Source organism: Leptosomus discolor, chromosome 8 (assembly GCF_034619465.1).
Source record: "Leptosomus discolor isolate bLepDis1 chromosome 8, bLepDis1.hap2, whole genome shotgun sequence".
In the NCBI taxonomy this organism is placed as follows: domain Eukaryota; kingdom Metazoa; phylum Chordata; class Aves; order Leptosomiformes; family Leptosomidae; genus Leptosomus; species Leptosomus discolor.
In genome coordinates this window covers 9492654-9515046 of record NC_141398.1, presented here as the reverse complement: position 1 = coordinate 9515046, position 22393 = coordinate 9492654, and the positions used below count along the sequence as shown (strand labels likewise).

General features: G+C 39.1%; 1 protein-coding gene across 1 annotated transcript in view; it reads right to left on the bottom strand.

Moving 5' to 3' along the window:
* The window catches only part of MOCOS (molybdenum cofactor sulfurase), a 222828-nt gene that overhangs the window by 96631 nt on the left and 103804 nt on the right, over positions 1-22393 (bottom strand). Inside the window, exon 5 of the mRNA XM_086469348.1 lies at positions 3160-3236. Within this exon, the coding sequence (XP_086325474.1) occupies positions 3160-3236 (77 nt within the window). The remainder of the gene's footprint in view (positions 1-3159; positions 3237-22393) is intronic.

Below are 22393 nucleotides of genomic sequence, written 5' to 3'. Positions count from 1 at the left end.
TGAACAGACATTATAATTAAAGTACTCCTTACAACATAATTGCAAATTATGTACCTTAGTTGCATCTGTAAAACTGATGAAAATTTACTAATAAAAATACACACCAGCTAAGGTTAAGTTTAGGAATCATATAGACACAAGATGTCTGAAAATAACTTAAATACACACACACACGTCATGATGTAACTCTGGCATGAAATATGCCTTGTTGATAAATGGAAGTTGAGACAGGTCAAGGGTTTAGTCAGATGATATCAGACTCAGAAACAGATCTCTAGCTTTCACAAAACTGCCTAACGCTGAAGCTCTGATTAACCTTCCATTAGTGATCTCCCTCCAGATCTTCAATAATTACACTGGAACAATCCAGCTTCATCATATCCCAAAAGAACTTCGGCGATGCTTTTATGACACAGAAGGACACAATAACAACAATGCTTTGTTTATTTTCTTTGTTTCTACTCCAGGCTACTTCCAAGCCAGAATGAGAATCATTGTTTGTGTTGGAGGAGTGCAAAGCAAGTATCCCAGCAAAGTGAGATTCAGAAGTGGCTCACATCTGACAGTGCACTTCTCCACCGAAAACTCTGACAGTTGAAGCGGAAGAAATATGCGTAAGTGGCTTAAAACAAATCTGCAGTCCTTCTGGATTATGAAGTGTTTCTACAGCATGCAACGGCTTTGTTGTATACACACAAATGCCAATAATCTCTGTTCAAAAGGAACAGTGGACCTTTGACAGAAATGAAATAACCTGCAAAATTCCAATGTTCTCAATAATGCGCAGGGGAGAAAATGATGGTGAGAAGAAAATGGCAATTGCAAAGCATTGAATCTCTTGTTGCATGAGTCGTGTCACTCACGGATATATTCAATGCATATAAAATTCAAGAGCTAAACATTTGGAAAGGTAAACTGCCGTGGACAGCACGTACCGCTTTGTGGGCTGTGGTGCTACACCGCAGGCCCCCAGGCAGCCGTGCTCTCGCAGCCAACACCGAAAGACCAACAGTGATGTGACGAGGTGAGAAAGCTGGAGCACTGCAGTCACCCTTCACATAAGCTTCGAAAAGTGGGCACACAAAATGCATTTTATGATGGAAAAATCCAAACATGACCATAGCCAAACCACGTTCCACTATCACCTTTGCATGGTGCTTGTTTGATTTCTCTGCTGCATGACTAAATTCTAATTAAAAAAGCACATCACATGCAAATTTTTGTACGGACATGCACATACATGTAACCATAACCACATACGTTTTAGCACAAATGGAGATGTTGAAAGTTCCTACTTATCTGGAACGCAAGCGTAATTCCTCTTAGGTCACAGATACTGCTGTAGGACTAGCCTGACTTTGCAGAAAATTCTTGGATCATATGGTGATTAAAATCCTTTACAGAATTCAATTTCCTCATCCTCTATGGATTCCTGTAAGTTACTCTGGTCTCTTCTACCATGCTGGCACTCCTGCTTTTCAGTGTGGCACTCCAGAATTTGACTAGAGACCACCAGAGTACCTAGGCTCCACCAGCAATGCAGAAGTTCTAAAATTCAAGTATTTGTCAAAACCATTTTTTATTTATTTTTTCAAGTTTCTCCTCAGTATAGGTTTCCTCTTGTTTACTCTTTTAGTCTATATTTTTCTCATCTTTATCTTTCGACATTTTAGCACTGTGAAAAATACATTTTAAAACTGAAAATAGAAATATTCCTACATTTTTATTTTTAATTTTTATTTGAAGCCACATTCACACTTTTGGCCTTTTTGCCATCTGAGAGGTCTCACATACTATTTATTCATGCCTCCATTCTACCCTTTCATCCACTGATATCCACTTTATTCAGGCTCAGGGCTAAGTATTCCCCTCAGTCTAGTATGAAGAGATTTTTCAATTGTTTAGCTGAAATAGGCACCAATAGGAGGTCTAGATGGATGAGAAATGCAATGGAGGAGATGCTATCATTAACTCCCCCGTGAGGGCAGGCAATGCTTCTACACATTAAATCAAAGCAGTTAGCCTTCTTTACAAGGCAACGTGTTTGTTTAAAAGTGCACATTTTTCAGAAGCATTTTATACTACAAGAATATATACTAAAGGCTGGTTTCTGATCCCTGGTCTCCACGCAGAGCATCATAAAGCAAAACATCCTTACTTGTTGGGGCTCAGTCAGACTCCTATTGAAGTGGATGAAAACTCTGCTATCGATTTCCACACGAGCAAGACCTCAAGCATCTAACAGAATACTCCTCGCCAAAGTCTTGCTCTGCGAGGAAGAAACTAGAATCCTTCAGATAAAGCTTAGCAATAAACCTCCACAGACACTAGCTGAAATTATACCAGCCTGAAAAATACATAGTCAGTGTCTCTCTGGACTCAGGTCTCTTTTAGATCCTAATGCACTTTATGCCTTTATATAGGATATCAAAGACTGCACTGGAGATGGGAGGTTCAGACATCACACATTAACTGTGCACATACCTGAGTATGAAACACATATTTCAGGAACATATCTTGTTAACCTGGCACGCTCCACATGTGGAAGTATGCCATGGTGCAAGCCTCCTGCACAGCCAGTGGTGCAAGCTACCCCGGCCAGGTGTCATCTGCTGCACCTTTCAGCAGAATCACTGACCCACGGCAGCAACCACAGAGAGGCTGCGCACTTGGGGTGCTGAGCTAGACAAGCAGCAGGCTCTCCTGGAGTCAACAAGGAACATGAGTGTCACCCTTCACACGGAGCTTCTGGTTTGAAGATCAGCTCAAAGTTTTATTGGGACTCCAGCGTTAGCTCCGTGTTAAGGGCTTCAAAGATACCCAAACAGTGGAAGCCACTCAGCTACTTTCTACTGTTACTTTCCTATTACATCTTTGTGAGTGTGAGGCAGACTATATGTGCTCCATGTACTCGAGTCTTGAGCGTGTATTTGCAGAGAACAGTCTGGATGCTTCCTTTTTCCAAACCAGGCTGAAATAATCCAATAGGTAAGACCTGAGTCAACCAGTTACACTGAAGCCTGCTCTTCACACTGACGAACATGGATAGTAAATCTAGAAAGGAAAATTAAGTTACAGCCATAGGAAATATGATCAGATTTGTGTCCTGAATACAAATCTGGCACTTCACTCTTCAGTATTAGAGTTATGTTAACTGACCTGTGAGTTTTTCCAGAACATCAAATCCATGTTTCAGAGCAACGATATCAAGAAAAGAGGCTGTGCCGTCTTCAAACCTAAAGAATGGAATAAATGAGCACAGTAAACAAATCATGCAGCTATGGTATAGACTAAATCTATTTTGAGAGTTATTATTTTATATTCAGTGAATCTAACTTGCAGAGTAGGAACTCTTCCCTTAGAGATTCATCTTCCAGTCTTGTGGCGTCCCATGAAGCAAAAATATATTCTTCAAAGCTATAGAGGTTCGTATGAACAGTTACTTGCACATAGAAGATTATATTTTCCCCTGCGTGGGCTACTTGTGGGTTTTGGATTTTTAAAGTTATGGGTAACAGTTATGTCTTACAAGCTAACGTTACAAGGTCCTAAGCTACCTTTTGATAATGTTGGGAATAGGTGAGGAGACAGGGGGAGACATTGTGTTTGCCCCCCCACTCCGATGTGATTACATCTAATACAGTTGAGCTAGAAGGCAAGAAGAGACCTCTCTTACCTGGAGCAAAGAGGAAGATCACTAACAAATCTCCCTCCATGTGCTCCTCGTGGAAATTAAAAATAACTGATCTGTAACAAGATCACTATACAAGGGTGTGGGAAAAGGTGCATCCTTACCAAAATCTTTTAAAAGAAACACCAAACGGAAACAAAAATTCCAGAATTGCTGAACTACTGCAGCCATTCTCGCAGTTCAGCTGAAGGTGCAGCTCCAAGGCGGGGGTGTATTCAGGACGTGGTGCCCAACAGAATTTCAAGGGGGCAGAAGGCACACCATATCAAGCAACAAAATATGTTTTATTTAGGCTTTGTGTGCACTGCAGTCCACAAGAAGTTTTAAGGAGTGATCATTCAGCTTGCTTCACCACAAAGGGGAAGGCAGAATAATGCTGACAACAGATGAAGTCAGAACTGTAGAGAACTCACTACCATGTAAGGCTGAAACCGGGGTCACAGCAAGTCTCTAAGAAGGAAGGAGCTATCTCCAAAACTATAATAGTTAATGCTGGAAATGAACCCACCAGCAACAACCCCAAATATAGTTCAAGTTTAAAATTAAACTGACCATGAGGATGAGACCTTCCCATGGACTTGGTGTTCCTTGAATCTTTCTCAGAAAGGTCTGATGATGTCCACATTGAAAAATGACTGGATAACATGGAGCACAATAGAGGCACTCTTAGGCAAAACCACTTTACATGCACACATAATAGACAAGAAAATAGTGGATTACTATTTTTTTTTGCTGGATGTATCATTTTTCATAATGCATGAAAAAAGCTTTTGATACCACAATTAAGTATGTATTGTGAAAAGGCTCAAAGGTTAAAAATGTTAGACTTCAAATGCTTTTCTTTAATAAAATAAACCTCAATAGAATAGCATAATAGCTCTCACTTCTACAATGATTTTTCTTACTTATGGTCTATTTCGTTTTTCTGCAGTTATCAAATAATACAAACATTGCAAATGACACTGTCAGGTGAAGGACATATAAAGCTTCCAAAAATATTTGGTAAAGTTCCACACAAAAGAATGGTAATATGTTCAGCAGGGATGAAGGAAGACAGAGGCAGCAAATAATTGTAAACCAAGTGATAGGAGAAAAGTGGTGGACTGCTACAAGGATGAATGGCCCAAAAGAGACCACTCATACTCACATATTTCATCACAACATAGGCCAGAGAATCCTTCTTAGGAATTTCTGAATCTTGCCTAGTAATAATTAATAGCAAAGTCTATTGAAACTGAACTTCAGGGAAGAAACCTTGCTGGTTCAGTGATGAAATTCAAAATGGCCACTTATGATTCGAAAGTGACCTAACACCAGGAATATTTTCATGGAGATCTGTGAACCAGTATCTGAGGGAAGCAATACTCTATCCAAAGCCAGAAAAATTAGGAGAGGAGGATGAAGAAGAGATAAGGCAGAGGCTAACATTGGGTTTGGAATGAAATGCAGAAAAACATCAAAAATCTGCACTGCAAATACGTCAAGCATAGAATCATAGAATGGTTTGTGTTAGAAGGGACCTTCAAGACCATGTAGTTGCAACCTCCCTGCCATGGGCAGGGAGGTTGCTCAAAGCCCCATCCAACCTGGCCTTGAACACTTCCATGTCACAGTGGTCCCACAAATGTCACAGTGGTCTGACACAGTGGTCTCACATGGCTGCCAAGGAGAGGTTACAGAAAGGATCCATCAGGGGGAACTGACCTGCCCTGCTCAGTTACTGGCAATGGGCAGCAAAGCAAACAGAACACAGGGAACTAAAGACCAGAGCAGAGACACTGGCATTGAGCCTATCATGAAGACTGCACAACCTTCAGCAACCTTATCATTATCAGAATAGAAAAGCACTTGAACGTCAACAAAGATGCTAGTCTAGATCTTCAAAGGCCTATGAATCTTACCTATCAGAAAAAGGGGAAGCAAAAGGTGGATTTCTGTTCAGTAGATGTGATTATTAACTGAGCAGACAACTGCAGTACATCCATTCGTTCGTGCATCTCTTCTATTGCTTAGCAATTACTGTTCTAAGATCTTAAAGATTTTTATGGACATAGTCCAGAGCTTAGGAATCTCTTTCTGTTCAGAAAAAAGAATGCAAACACAATTGTGAAAGTTTGGTCAAACATTATGCTCCAGAACAGCACAATCGTTGCGGCAGTATATGCATCCTGCATTGTTTTGTCAGACCTGCATTATTTAGTCTTTCTGAATCACAAAAAAAATTGCTTGCTGGGAGCTCCACTGCAAGAACGGGAAGTCATGAAAGAACTGAAAATAGTGTTAAAAATATTTGCTCAAAGATATGGGCAAGTCTCACTCTCTACAATTTAGATATGGACTATTTTGCAACATTCTTCTCTTGTATTTTGTTTGTTCATATGGCCCCCCTCTATTTCCACATTACTAGCTTTCCATAAAATAGCTTTTTCTGATAAAGAACTAACATTTTGTTATTCCTATAATATGTATATTTACACTACTTCCAGTGCACTTGACTCTCACGTATATTCTTCAGATTTACTGAACACTTGATGTGCAATTTCATGTAAAAATTTACAGGAATAATCTACAAATTCTGATATTTAGCAAATTAAGCCTTAAGTGCTATACCAAATTTACTTAGTACTGCAGCAAAACGTCATGCTATAAAAGGTAGTTATTCGCCTCTTGGGACGCAAAGAGCGTCCCAGAATATTTAACCGTATTTAAGATTGAGAGCAAACATGCTCCTTACATTGCAAAACACTGACTTCTATGGCTACTTTTCTGTTTGATGCAATTGATGCTTCGAATAAACTGTTTCCTCAGTCAATGGCAGTCACAGTGTTAGAATAATCAGTTTAGGATGAAGTTCATTTGAATGCTGGTCTAGAAGCCATTTCCTGAAGTAATAAAGGTTTTACATGTATGTATAAAGGATACTTACAGAGGCTGATACTGCAGAATACCAACCCAAGACACAACAAGCTTACCTCTCTTATCTAGTTCTTATTATAATTGATCCCACTTAATCACATCTGGGATGAGCTCAATTGCTTAGCTGATTGTGTTTGTGAAAAGCTGACAGCATTTCACATCAACCCGCTACCCGACAAACTGGTTAAACAGCACATGGCATAACAAAAAACAGAGCAGTCTGCCCAAATCTATCAAGGAGTTATGAGGCTGATGAGCTGTTATTCCAAGTCACACAAGACCTCTGCTTCTAGAAGCAGCAATTTTTCCTTTGGGTCATGAGAGAAAACTATTGCTTACAGCCAGAGGTCCCACCTTTAGGATCTTCCTAGGAAAGGAGATAGGCTAGTCTTTCTTTGAGTCCTTGTTCAACTGGTTGTTGTGACACTTCTCTGTTAGGCTTCTGCAAACAAATGTTATTTTCTAAAGCCACCATCCCACACTTCAGGGCAACTGAAATAAAGAAGGAAACCGTGACATCTTGAGCAGTTTGAATTCGTCCTCTCATTAGCCAGGTCTCCTTTGCATGGAAATATGAAGACAAGAGTCATGGCCTGGACAGATGCGACTGAAAATAAAGTGCTTAAGGGCTAAACAAAGAATCCATGTTTAAAGAGAGTACTCAAGTGTAAAATTTGTTGGAAGGCAAAAATATTACCCTGGAGTTAGACAGCACCGACTTAAATCAGGAGTCCAAAAGGGCCCTCAAGAGCAGTCAGTCAATGCTGAAGCGGTGAAATAGCTTGCATAACGTAAGCTATTCCGTATATAGAAAGCACATAAGGTATGACTTTTAGGTATTTTGGGTGAGAGCACCTGCCTCTGGATTCTGGGAAGGCTGACGTGCTGCACAGGCAGATGAGTGATTCAGCTGGTTCTTTTCAATTCATTTGCCCAGACAAAGTAAATCGAGACACAGAGCCACTGCACATGTGCATTTTCTGCCCAGAACACAGCCCAGAGCTTTGAAGCTTTGACAAAAATCCCATCACAAGGTCAAAAATAATCCCCCTCATTTGAGAGCATTGCTGAGTCAATACAAAATGCAATGAAGGAGTGCAGGGGGGCACATCACTGTCAGCCAGCCTCCACTCTCCTTTACACTGGGGTAGTGACTCCATTTAGGTCAAATGAGCAGAAGTCATTCCTGAGTTTCTAAAGCAGGTAAAAGTGAAACCAAATCCACAGAGGAAGCATATTTCTTCAATAAGCTGCTTTTCTTTTCTTTTTTCTTTTTTTTTTTTTTTTTTAACACTCCTCAAGAGTGGAGCTGCCCTTTGAAGTGAGATGTTACAAGAGTTCCTTTCATCTTTTCAATTCATTTATTTTCATCTAATTAAAAAGTACAACAATACAGAGAGGTTCTTGGTATGCATTTAAAAGTAGTTCATTCAGATCCTATTTTTCACCTCTTAGAGATATTCCATATCACCTCCACATGAAACAACTGCCTTGGTGAATTTAATTTTTACATTTTATACATTTAATTGTTTATTCTAAATTGACATTTGCTGGAATTACAGTAGCACCCAGGGTATACAGTGTCAAGCTTATAGCTGTAGGAACAGACTGTTTTCAGTCACATTCATGTTCTTAGGTTAGTAATTGCCATCTCTGATATTAGCAGGGGAACTGATCTTAATTGGTCTCACTGCTTTCCAACATCAAAACCCAACATTTGCAAAAGAAGCTATATTTGTTTTGCTTTTCTTTAACTTAAAATACATCATTACCAGGCTAGGAAACCTTTAGGGCCCTGTTCTGCTCTTTAGTACATCTATCAACTCGTCTTGAGACAAAGTTCTCTGGTACCTTTCAAAGGTGTTTGTGGCTCTCCAGAGGACACGCTCCCCTCAGTTTGGCTTTGTCCCCCACAGATGGTGCTCTTCATTTTTAGCAATTTGCCAGTTGTCCATATTGTCATTTTCTTAACTGGGTAAAATTCTGGTCACTTTAACACCAAAAGCTGAATTTTAAGGCAGCATCACACAAGATGAAGCATCTATCTGTGGGCTTTTTGATCCTCTACTAGTAAAACATTTGGAACAGGTTCTGATCCTCACACCACTAATCTCAGGCACGCACTCCCTTTGGACTAAATATCTTTGTTTCACACACTGGATGCCACTGAAGCAAGTAAATAAAATTAGGAGATAGCCTGTTGTAACAGGCATGTATGCTATCATTAAAGTATGCTTTCATAATAATCTAACTTTTGCGTAACTGCCTGCATAGGAGCATGCTACAGTAAGCCAAGAATTTAAATGCTAGGAGGGCAGTAATAAATTATAGACCTCTGAATAAGACATCTACTCTCACCACTTCAGCAACTCCTTTTTACCTCTGTTAGTGGCACTTTACACGTTCATGAGCGATGATCGTTTCTCGCACAATGAAAGGAGAATGCTTATCCAGTGCCTGAACAACTGCCACTTGTGGAGGAGAAAATTGAATGAATAAATCAATCCATTTTTATTTCTCAAGTGTTCCTGTGCATCTCTTCTTATGTGCAATTTGGTGAACTTCTAACTGGTAACTTTGCTCATTACTTATATCTAGAAGAATCTTCCCCTTTTGCACCAAAAGATTAGCAATCCTTGAGTCTGTTACTCAAATCAGTCTGAATGACACTTCCTGATTTTGCAGATCATCAGCTCCCCAGGGCTCTCCCTTTCAGCAAAAATCACACTACTGACAATGGTAATTACTTTCAGCTGTATGCAATTTTTTTAATAAAATTAGATTTCTCCTACTAATATCATTTTTACAACTAATAGTTTACAATATAGTTTAAAAGTATATTTATACAAGAGCTTTGCCCATCAGCATTTAAATCACGCAACAATGAGTACATTATATGTCAGGGATAACATACTCCTCCCACCAACCCCAACACGGACCCTCCAAAGTCAAACAATAATAAAACTACTTTTTTTTCCCCACCAGAAGAGTCATTGGTCACAAAAAACCCTGCACCACATTTGTCACTGGCCAAAGGTTCCCTTCCAAATGCATGAATCAGGCCAGTGTGGTTTCATTGCATTGATGGGGTGGAGGGGGAGAAACAATATAATCTTTCTCTTTAAAATTCCATCATGCAAAGGGTTATTCCCTTGAGGTATATTAAATTTAAGTCTTCAGGAACATGAGGCTTGCTGGTTAACTGGCCTTAAAGAATAATGTGTTCCACTATCAGCTAGTTAGCTTGCAATTTATACTCATTCATCTTAACTTGTAACTTATTAATGTCAACAAGAACTTCATTAAGGTGCAATTCAGTGTGAGCAAATGTATTGCAAATGATTTCTGTGTCTGTCTGAGTAGTTAACATTTGATATGCATTATTCTCCCAAGATTAAATATCAATAATCCAAATGTTCACACCTCTGCTTCCCATGGGAAGGTAATATCCAGATATAACCCCAAGTAACAGTTAAAGTGAGCAATTTGAAAAGTATCTTTGCATAAACTGTTCACTGATCAGTTATGAGTAATAAATCATTAATAAAAATTCAAAGCCCTTTCTTTGATTTTCTTCTTAGAAGGAAAGAAATGATGAAAGACATTCTGGGGATAAATTTTTCATAGGCAATAATCTGACCAGCTGTAATCATTTGTCCATATTCAGTGTAAACAGATTTGTTTAGCTCCTCACGAAGACTTGAGATGCAATCTTTCAGCCTTAAACAGGTGCATTTGGGGATAAAAAATAACTTTGTAATGAACTGCTAAAGACAAATCAATTTAAACTTTGGCAGACAAAAAAGGCTCCACTTGACCATGAATTTATTCTTAAAAATCCACACGTAAAAATACCGCTGTCTAACCAACTGTGCCTGTGAGGCAGACCCAGATCAATGACCTTGGATAACGTTAGCAGTACCTTATCCTCAGATAATAGAGAAAAATCCCTATGATTGCTTTCCAATGGGCAGGCTCCCTTTCTACAGAAAGGTCTATGCCTCAGAGCAGGGGTTACTGCAATGCATAAGCCTTATTTCCACTGCAGACAAAAGTGAATCCAGCAACATTTCTGAACGCTTTATTTCTTCAGTTGTTGGGGGGGGTGTGTGTGTGAAAAGACTTCTCTGATCCCATCCAGAAAGCTTCTTCCTCTAGCAATAAAAATTCTTTCTGGACCTATTTTTCAGAGGCAATGTATATATTAAGCCCGTCATGTTAAACCATTCCATGTTGAGCCACCATTTGGGGCAGATTTGCTCTTCCTTCATGGCAACCTGAAAACTAATTTAAAGAATTCCAAATGTTGGTACTGTCAGTAAGACAGAGGCTCAAAATGTGCTCATGATCATGGGGGATTCAGACAGGCTGGATCAATGGGCCAAGGACAGCTGTAAAAGGTTCAACAAGACCAAGTGCAGGGTCCTGCACTTTGGCCACAACAACCCCATGCAGCGCTACAGGCTTGGGGAAGAGTGGCTGGAAAGCTGCCCAGCAGAGAAGGTCCTGGAGGTGCTGGTTGACAGCCAGTTGAATATGAGCCAGCTCTGTGCCCAGGTGGCCAAGAAGGCCAACAGCATCATGGCTTGTATCAGAAATGGTGTAGTCAGCAGAAGTAGGAAGGTGATTGTACTCCTGTATTTGGCACTGGTGAGGCCGCACTTTGAATACTGTGGGCAGTTTTGGGCCCCTCACTACAAGAAAGATTTTGAGGTGCTGGAGTGTGTCCAGAGAAGGGCAACGAAGCTGGTGAAGGGTCTAGAGCACAAGTCCTATAAGGAGCGGCTAAGGGAACTGGGGTTGTTTAGTCTGGGGAAGAGGAGGCTGAGGGGAGACCTTGTTGCTCTCTACAACTACCTGAAAGGAGATTGTAGTGAGACGGGGGTCAGTCTCCTCCAAGTAACAAGTGATAGGACAAGAGGAAATGGCCTCAAGTTGTGCCAGGGGAGGTTTAGATTGGATATCAGGTAAAATTTCTTCACCAAAAGGGTTGTCAAGCACTGGAACAGGCTGCCCAGGGAAGTGGATGAATCACCATCCCTGGAGGTATTTAAAAGATGTGTAGATGTGGTGCTTAGGGACATGGTTTAGTGGTGGATGTGGCAGTGTTAGGTTTACAGCTGGACTCAACGATTTTTCCAACCTAAATGATTCTATGATTCTATGATAATGATAACACACACAAGAAAAAGGAGGTGGGGGAGTAAGGGTTCTCAGAAACGAGTATTTTTGCTGGAAGGCAGGAATTTTAAAAATAAAAAGAAATAGAGTCTTTTTGTCTTCCTCCATCACTGCCTATTGTATTAGTTTCCAGCTAAAAAGAAATACAGAGAAAGTTCCCATCTATACTTTTCTGATGCAGCTACAAAACAATCTAAGCCATAACTATTAGGGACAGGAGTGCTTCTTGCAAATTCTGCCTTCAACATGGCTCAGGACTGTGCAAAATCTCCCCAGATGCCAGGTCTTGCCAAATTACAGGGAACTTTCAGGTCCAGATCTTCTTCCGCTGGAAACTAGGGAAGTGTTGAAGGCATCACAGGTCAGCCAGACTCTGAAACACACGTCCACATGGCAGCTGTCTTCATGGGAAACTGCACTTCTTGGCGTCTTTCCACTCATCACTGACTCAGATAAAGTACAAGCAAGAAATAATTTTCTTTTTTATAAAGTGGAATGAGTATTAAGTGGATGTCAGAAGCCTTCACACACGTGCTGAATATTTAAGAACTGTCAGCAAGAATATAATGTTATCAGTGTTTCTTGTCTTTTACTTCTGAGGTGAATGTGCACATATGTGGAACTGCCCGTAGTTGGTGGCATATGCCAAATACAAGTAATAACAAGTACGTACTAAGCAGCTAAATTCAGTTTAATGTATGATATACATACCAACAACACCTTGTGTATCCAGAAAGGCTGGCAGCTTGATAGGACTGGCATTATTAAATTCCTGCTATAAAATTACTTAGGTTCAGAATAAGGTCTGATTAACTAGTTTGCATATTGAGAACTTTATGAAAACAGTAAAATCACCAAAGCAGAATGAGAAGAGACAAATATAAGGAAGACTTCAGCTAATAAGGCATTCCAAAGTATACACGCAACCTTTTTAGGCACAGGAGGTCCAGCCAACTGAGACTTTCATGAGGAAAAAAGAATATTCTTTCTGTCCCACTCTCATGCTTTAAAAAAAAAAAATTACACAGTAAGATATGCTACACCTAACCAGGTGCATCCTGGCAATCAACTGTTTTACTGCAAAACCTACCAAGCTGTCTTTCCACTTTGGGACCTTAGAACTACCATAATATGCAGACCTCTTCCAATGTTTTTTCATTTTTCAGCATTGTTATGAGGCTTGCTAAGACTTCACACTACCCTGTGATGTCAATTAGTAGCATTTCACTCATAAATGAGGACAGGGAAGTTGAAGAAGTAAATGACTTTTCTTTCCAAGGACCTACTCTAATTGTTTTGCCAAGCTTGGTCTGGGTATTGGGAGGTACCAAATTTCCAGAAAATTGAACTCACAACAGTGATACAGAATTAGCAAGTACTCCTAATTTCTCACTGTTTTAAGCAGTTTGCAGCTTATACTGCAGAAATCCAAGAACACTTTCCGTGCAATTGCCTCTCCTCTTCAACAGGAGTGCAGTGATGAAGATGCCAGGAATACCATGTACTCATGTTATAAACCAAGGTAGCTGCTTTAGCTTTCATAGGTGTCCTGGACCTGCATTGACAAGGCCAGCAATTGGAGGAAGTTCTGGAGATCTTCCTGTCATCTAAGTCCAGAAGAAAGGATCATCTCAACTAACAATTCCTTCAAGGACTCAGGAAAATTCTGGCCTGTTCCCTGGCATTGCTGATGCTTGAAGTAAGGAGCACAGAGAGATGACTCCTACCCCTGGCTTTGACAGAAAAGAGTCAGGTAGATGAGGAGATAGAAAGGCAAAGAAACAGCAGAGGGTTAGGGTTATGTGCATCAACAGAGAAATAAAAAGTGTAATATTCATAGAAGCATTTGTTATGTAAGGGATATCACCCCAGCTATCATCCAAATGGAAAACAGATAACGAGTGGGTGAAAAAAGCAGAGATGTTGTTTATAAGCTAAGACAAAGTACGTGGGCTAGAAAACAGAGGGATTAGACCCTCTGTAGGACACTTGACATTAGCATGTGGTAGAAAAATAATCACAAATTGAAAACATGTGCTAAAGAAAACACATAAATATAAGAGAGATGGTGGTGAAGAAAAGAGAAATGTTTTGAATTGTAATCTCTTTTGTGAGATGTTCAAAACAAGCAGGACTGGATGCTGAGATTCTGCTATAGGCTATGTAGCTATGCAGGAAACATAGACTGGGTAACAACAGATACTTTTCTGTCACTCCCACAGAAATAACTACTACCTTAACTTTCCTACAAGCAAAACCAAGATAACAGAAATCGTTTAGTTCAATTATTCCTTAACATCGAGCCAAAACCAAACAAAATCTGCTACAAATGAAAGAATTATCTGAAAAATGACTTTTACAAACAGTTATACAATACATGATGGAAGACTTTGACTGATAGGAACCCTGGTCATAGGGATTACAAGTTTACATGGCACAGACATGAATGTGATCGGGGCAAAATAAGACATTAATTAAATTACTTGGTCAGGAAAAATGAACTGAAGTCATCAGATACTTAGACGTTGAGAAGACCTAAAATTATTTGAAGTTGAGGTTCAAAAAAGCATGGAATTAGCATCTCAAAAGAATGAAAAAAGAAAGGAAATTCAGTTTTAGAGAAAGTCTCCAGCAATAACCTACACCAAAAAAAAAAAAAAACCTCTCTGAAGAGAGATTTAGCACTGTTTATAAAAGCTGACATGAAATCAGAGAAAGTGCTGCTCAGTGAAGGAATCTACTGCTGGAAAGACACAGCGATAAAGTGAGAATTCCCAAGAGCCAAGCCCTGACAAAGCAAATTAAACTGAACAGAAAACTATTCTTTATATAAAATCAAACGAAAATATAAATAATATATAACAACAAGCATAATATATAAAGAAATAAGGAATATAAATAAGCAGAAAAACATGATCATTTTTCAAGAAGCAAAGAGCTGGAAGAGGAAAAAAGGGTCTGAAAACTAAATGAGTACTTGGCTTCACATTTTAATAAGGACTCTGATGAAAAACATAGGTCAAGGCAGGGTGACTCATGGCTGAAAGAATGGAAAGTGTGAAAATTGAAGTTACTGCAACTGGTGTGGAAACTCACTGCAAAGATTTTAACGTACTTGAACACAGGCGACACACAAACTACGTCCCAGAATAGTAAGAAATTGGCACGAAAACTCCCAAGTCCAATAACACAGGCCAGTAAACAGATCTGTCAAATCAGGAATGGAAAATGGAAAACACAATATTTCTACTGAAGAAAGGGAAACAGAGTGATCCACACAACAACACACAACAGCTTGGCCTCAGTGTTATGTATGTCCTGAAAACAAGTTCTGAATGAAAGGACAATAAATGAGTAAATAAAAGCATGGTCAAATGCATCATGGATTGTGCCAATGGAAAATCAAGCCCAGAGAGGCTGCCGCTTTAAGAACACATTATTTTTCTAGGCAAAGGAAATGCAGAAATAATTTATCTTGATTTTAGTAAAACATTACCTCTAGTGCTATATGAGAAGCTATTACAGAATAAGGAATATTAGAAGAGTGCTACAGTAGGCTAAGAAACTGTGCTGAAAGGGGAACTATTAAACTAGGAAAAGGTTACCTGTTTAGTTCCTCAAGCACTGGTTTTGGGACAAGTATCTCTTTTAATAGTCTTAGTAATGGTCCTGGCATAAAAAATAGGATTGTGAAGATAAAACAGGCTGCTGAAGTGAAATCTAGAGATTGTCAGTGCAGAAGCTGGGGCTGTATATTGTGTGTAGTAAGAAACAGATAACGCTGAAAACCCTAAAAAGGGAAACAAGATTAAATGTATAATATGCCACAATGTATGAGAAGTACATCATCATTTATAAACCCTATTATGCAGTTAGGGATTACTGACATTAACCTCTGTCACAAACTGGAGGAGTGTCATCTGAAACATCAGATTTATTAGTTGATCAGATCAGTTATCAGCCATCAGCATGGCGGACAAGAAAACATGCTAGGACTTACGGATAGACAAATAGCACCATTAATAAAGGTCTGATAAGACTTTCTGTGGCAAGCTGCATCTGATGATCAGAGAAAAGGAAAGCCCATCTTATAAAAGTATTCAGTTCATTTAGTATAGAAATTCAAAGCTAAGTAGAATTGCTCTTGGCAGGTCTAAAGATGGAAAAGGTGGGTAATAGAGCTACCGGACAAAATGCAGTTAAATGACCAAACCGACCACGAGATAATACAGACTGCAAATTAGAAGTTTTGTGTCCATCCAATATATGTGATTATAGAACAATTTTCCAACAGGAAGTAGCAGGAACAAACCAAACCAAACATGCCCTCCCTCCCCTCTGTCAAAGGTCTCCCCTCTCATTCTGCACACAGGCTCAGTATAAAGAAGGGATTATATAGCGTGGGTGCCTTTGACAGCAAATAGGTTGATTACACAACCCAGAAGGTTTTTGCCTCTCCTAAGAATCTGATAAATTGAAATGCCAAAATAGCAACTCCTCTGACTTTATGAACCTGCATATGAAAATAGCATAAATACAGAAGTTTGTAACTTTGGGAACTTCTGAAAAGCCTGGAGTCATTCCTCTTGATGATTTTCCTTTGACCAAGTCAGTTCCATTTGACACCCAATTAAGGTGGTGCTGTCTTGCACAACATCAGTTGCATGAAGAGACTACTGAGACAAGAGCAAAAGAAATGCACTTGTAACAGCTTTTTTTTTTTTCTTATAAATTTGCATGCATGTACTACCAGTCTGACAGTATGGTGTATTGACTAGTTCCACATGCTTCCAGTGTCTCTAGTGGTGGTGGTGAGGAATAAAAAGATAATTTTATTTAGATTAATTGTCATAGAAGTAAAAGGTGAACTCAACAGCTGTATAACTTTATAAAATAAAGCTAACACAGTAAAAACGGAAATACACACCTCCATTAACGTTTTTACCTCTATGTAGACAGTACAGAAGTACAGAAAATCTCTCTGCCTCAATCATACCAGACACAAAAGAAACATCAAGAAAGGAAAACTGTACAGTGCCATTGTAATACAAAATACTCATCTGAAAAACTCAACATGCACCAATACAGTAAGTCATCTATTCTCTCTTATCAATAAAAGTACTTTCAAAATTCAGCTTTCAATGCATGTATAATCCTCCTGGTTGGAAATACATTGAGTATTTGTGTATGTTACAAAGAGCGTATTGGTAATTATAAGACAAAATGGTTGAACACAAGTTTCACAGAATTGCTTCCCCCCACCACAGAAAAATATGTTAAAAAGTTTCTCATAGTTAATTTACCAAACAAAGAATAACCAGAGCTGAAATGAAACTACTTGCTCTTCTACTACTTTGATGTTTCGGGTAAAGTACATAGATACCTCAGGGACGCGCATCCAGGTAACCAATGTTTGCAAAATAGGTGGCAGTGAAGACGTCTGGTATGAGTAGAAATATCCAATAAAAGAACCAGCTGAGGTTACTCCAAATATAGTGCCGTCTCTTTAGACTTGCTAACCACTGGAGAGAACTAAGTATGGCAGAAAGCAGTAGCTCTGCATGCAGGGAATTCGTAATTCTATACAGAGGAAAGTATAACTGCAGTTGCAAGCATGCTTAGTACTACACAAGTAATGAAGTATTTTGCAAAACCAGAGTCTTAGGAGGAGAGCAAACAAAGCAAAAGTGAAATTCACATTCATTGAGTGGACATAGGCTCTGACTCAGCCAAAAGGGTGTTGCAGTGTCGTATCATGACAGTACCACGGCAGCACGATGCTAAGCAGCACGCAGCATTGCCACCGTCAGCTTGGCTGCTGGACTCTCAAATTTCCCAGGAAAATAGTTTGCATTAACAGAATGTAACAGAATGGGAGCTCCACGACAGCAGAAAGTTCCCCAGTGGAAAAATAATATGAGTTTGGAGAGAAAAGGTACATGGAGTTGCCATTCACAAATACCATATACAGTTTTTAGGGAAATACAGGAAGCATGGTAGTATGAAGCCTAAAATACCACCCATCCAGTATTTTGGTGGTTGGAGAAATCCATGATTTTAAATTTAGTTCAATACTAGTCTTCTATGTCAGAGAGTAGAAATCTGGGATTTCATACAGCAGTCTCACATGGCACATTAAAACGACACAACCAGTAGGTCACTGCAAAGTTTTGCCTTCAAAACAATTACTCACATAATGAATTCCAAATATATTTCAGATATTTTTATCTCTTAATATACATAGAAAACCTAATAAAACTTCTCAGGCCATTCAGTATTTTGATACATCAGCTATGCTTTTGGAAGACTTCTCCACCCTCCTTTCCCCATATATGTTAATGTTTGCTTTACTGGATATAATTACTGAAAAATATCCAGTTGAGATTAGATTTCAGCTGTAATTAATGATGAATGTGTCAAAGTATTATGATGTTGTTTATCACACTGCTTGCAATGTAATTTAGTGCAATAATACTGACTTGCTATGTGACAGTTATTTAGCATTTAAGTCTTCTTAAGATGCTCTGCAGAGTATCCTGAATGTTAACTATGGGAGGATTATTTCATACAAAAGCAGCTTCAGGCAAAATGTAGCGACAAGTTGCTAGAGCCCAGCAAAAGCTCTTAAATCTTATGTCATCTACAAGCTGAAATATAATAATTAAATAATCTAGACATGTTGTAAAGCTAATGAGAAATCCAAAGGATAAAATTAAAAATTGACATTAATAGGGCAGCTTAACCATATGAGGAAAAAACCAGTCTTTGTTCTTTCTGATACAATTTTTGAAGAGGCATCTTCCTTTTCAATGTGTACATACACATAAAAGATTGAAACCTAAGATCCTGCGGGGAAAAAAAGTAATAACTTTGGATGCCACAGACAGACAGCTCAGGGTATTTTAAGGTAAGTCTTAGCTGTCCTGGTTTGGGCTTTTTTTTTATCTTTGTAGCCACAAAATTAATTTTGTTGACACCTCAGACGTAGTTCTAAAGAATTTTCTACTCGCGGAGGGGTCCCCATTGCGTATTCACTTGTGTGCTGTCGAATCCTGTTGCTGGCCTTAGGCCTCCTTCTGCAATGAATGTGCAAGTTTGCCCTGAGGAGCTGTGTCCCAGCTGAAAGGAAAGCAATGGTTTCGCACGTGTTGCCCGTGACAACTAAACGCAGATTACTGATTGCTACATGTCTTTACCAAGAAAATATCAGGCATGGAGGGAAACAACAAAGAATATGCTCATTACTTCTGTAGTTAGCGTGGTTAAGATGAAAAAGTTTTAATGCTCAGTCTTAGTCTAGATGCAAGGTCCAGTTGAAGAAAAATTGTACAAGTGTATAGAAAACCAGTTCCTTTGGGGATGTTGCTTTCAGGTTGTGACACGCTGAAAACTCATCCTTAAAGTTCAAACTTCACAATGGAATTTGTTTATTTTGCTGCAATTTCTCACTGTGCCGTAGCATTCTGTGCAGATATGACATGGCATGTTCAATTTACCAATGTGTTGAAAATCCATCCTCCTCAACTCAAATATACTTCAGGGACACAATTCTAGCCTCCCATTAAAAAGCACAGATCTCCACAAATTCTTCTGAAAACAAACCAAATAGTAGAGGTGCTTACAGCTCAACTGAGACGTAAAATACACGTAATCTTTCATCAAGTTCTGCCATTCTTGTAGAAACAATTCTAAACCTTCATTACTTTAGTGTAAACCTATAAATAAATATTACTAACAGCTTGTTGCTGTGTCTGAACTGCAAAAAAAACCTCTATCTGCAATTCCTTTTCAGTTGTAACCTATTAAAATAACTGATCATCTGTGTTTTCATAACAAGCATATTCTCTAGAATTTAGGGTGTCTAGCAAACTAACTCTTTTTAGGGTATTTTGTGTCTAATATTGTATATTTCTTTTGAGAAGGGATATACCTGATAATACACTGTCAAGAACATTTTGCCTAATGCAGGATTGCATTTACTAAAGTTTTTAAAGCTACATTTGTTATTGGAATTCAGTTCTGCAGACACCATGTTTAATAAACTCAACTAATGTTTTTTTTTCAATTAGCTATCATATCATCTATTAAAATTCTAGTGTTCAATCTTACTGGAGCCATTTCAAAGGCTCCTTTGAGAAAACCGGAATACATCAGTGATGTAAGTGGAAGATTTCCGAGAGGTACGACATCTGATATTGGCACATCCATCATCACAAAAAGCTTGGAAAATTTCAAGCTATGACAAAAGAATCAGCTTTTTTTACCACTTTCTGCCACCATAATAACAAATGCAGACAATGGAATGGACCCAAGACACTATTGATTATCCATAGAGATAGACATTGATTAGCCAGAGAGATGCTGGTAAAATTTGACTCTCAAGAAGCACTTGGCCCCAGGCCTGGAGGGTCTGGCTACCAATTTAAAGGTGAGCCCCACAGCTTTTGAATTGTTCTATTGACAGCCCTGTCAGCAGCAGCAAGCTTGTGGACAAATTTACCAAGGACTGTAATCAGAATTTGTGACTCTCCCTCATCTCCCCCCTATGCTAGCAGGTAGATGTCACCAAGTAGAATCGTTGTGCAGGTTGGCTAACAAAGAGCACCGTGACGCTTGCTTCTGCTTCGAGCACCCATGTCCGCAGAGGGACAGGGCACCTGAGGGGTTTTCTGGAGAGACTGGCAGGGACACACACTGCTGGCTCGCACTATGGGATGTCCTTACGGAGTACTGGTGCATATATGTAAGTTCTCTGTCCTTTAGATCTTGAACTTTCCCTTGGTTTCACCAGGTGCCACCTGCTATGTTGCCTTCGCTTGCACTTTTTCTCCAAAAATATTGAAGCCACTATTTCTAATTTTAGAAAAAAAAAAAGTAAAAATAAGGTTTTCAGTAATGTTAAGGGAGTCATCTTGACTTCCTTCCCTGCTTTCATACTTGGTTCGTTTACAACCAAGCCAAATCCCTAAAAAACATCCATTGATGTGGAGAAATGTGACTTGAGTCATTTCAGATTTCTTTCCTACATACCTGTGAGATATAAGTTTTCAATATTTATCTTGAATAGAGTGAATTGGACGCTTTCCAAACAATTGCTCACAAGCACCTGCTTAGGAACACGTTCAACCACTCAACTCAGCCAGCTACCTCTGCACAGTAGGTCAGCTCAATGTTGCTAACTACAGTTCACAGGTTATAAATTAATACTTTGTGTCCCACCATGGACATGCCCATAAAGAGATGATAATGAAATACAAGCAATGCATATTAACCTAAATGCAACTGTAAGTTTATCATCTTTGTTTGCATGTTTTCCTCAGCCACTATTTAAAAACAAGTTTTAGTGCAGCTCTGACTGACCTTTTTGCAGGGCCTGCATACAGAAGATAAATACTGCTCTCCTGCTTTATGAAGGTGAACTCAAGCTTAAAAAGAAAAAAGCTGCAGTTCCCATTTTGAGATATTATGGGTTCTGTTTTCAGGTGCTGGGAACAGCTACTGTTCTGCCAGCTAATGTCAATGTTGGATTTCAGAGTTTAACACAGGCTAGGGAAATAAAATCTGCAGCCACTTTCAAAAACTGTGCTAAACTGCAAAGATACTTATCCTAAATTCAAACAAATAAAAATTTTACGGAAAAAGAAAGATGATCTAAATCTCTCAAATCCTAAGAATTTCCTTTAATCATAGGCTATTACTCCTTTGTGGAGTCAAAGTACACTGGCAGATTGCACACTGAATAATGAACAGCAAGTAATCAGTATTATGTACATCTAAGACACAAAGCTGCACAGACAGACTGTCTAAAACCAGGATTTCATCTGGAATAGGACAAGAATTCCCTAAAGCAAGTAAAGAAAGAAAATATCTAGTCTCAGAGCCTCTGAAAAGCACAATTAACATGACTGTTTAACATGCGAGAATTGCTTTAAAGTATCAAGGGACTATTTGAAGGCAACATAAAGAACACACCAAATGAAATCCATTATAAACAACAATATCACCATATAGACGATGCTGTACGTAGTGTCTCTTGTCAGCCAAACTGTGTACCGTTTGAGAGGCATGTGAACAGATAACGTGGTCTTGTTAATATCAGTTGAGTACTTTGAGTCAGAAGAAGCGGCAATGGAGCACCACAGAGCATTTCTTATTTTGTAAGATGCAAAATAAACAGCCCTTTCTTTTCTAGATCGCTCGTTCTCTTTTTCTTTTTATAAAGGGCTGATGAATCATTCCAAAGCAAGACAGTGTAGGTGCAGTTCTTGGGAACAGCAGGTACATACACACTCGCTCTAAGCCAAAAAAGGAAGCTAGCACATCTTAGCTGTTCTACCTCCTGAGGTGTTTTGATACATTCTGATTGCCCACGGCTAATATTTACACTAAATAAGAGCCAAGTCTTTGCACTGCTCTCTCTCGGAGACACTGGATTCTCACTCAATCTGGAAGACTTTGTGCTTCTCTGGAATAGCTGTGTTTAGTCAATCTGGCAGCCATACATTTCTCTTGCTGTATAAGTACAAATTAACTATGCTTGCCCAGGTATAAATAATTTATATTTAAGGAAGTTGCATTGTTAGAAGCAAACAGCCTCTTTAACGT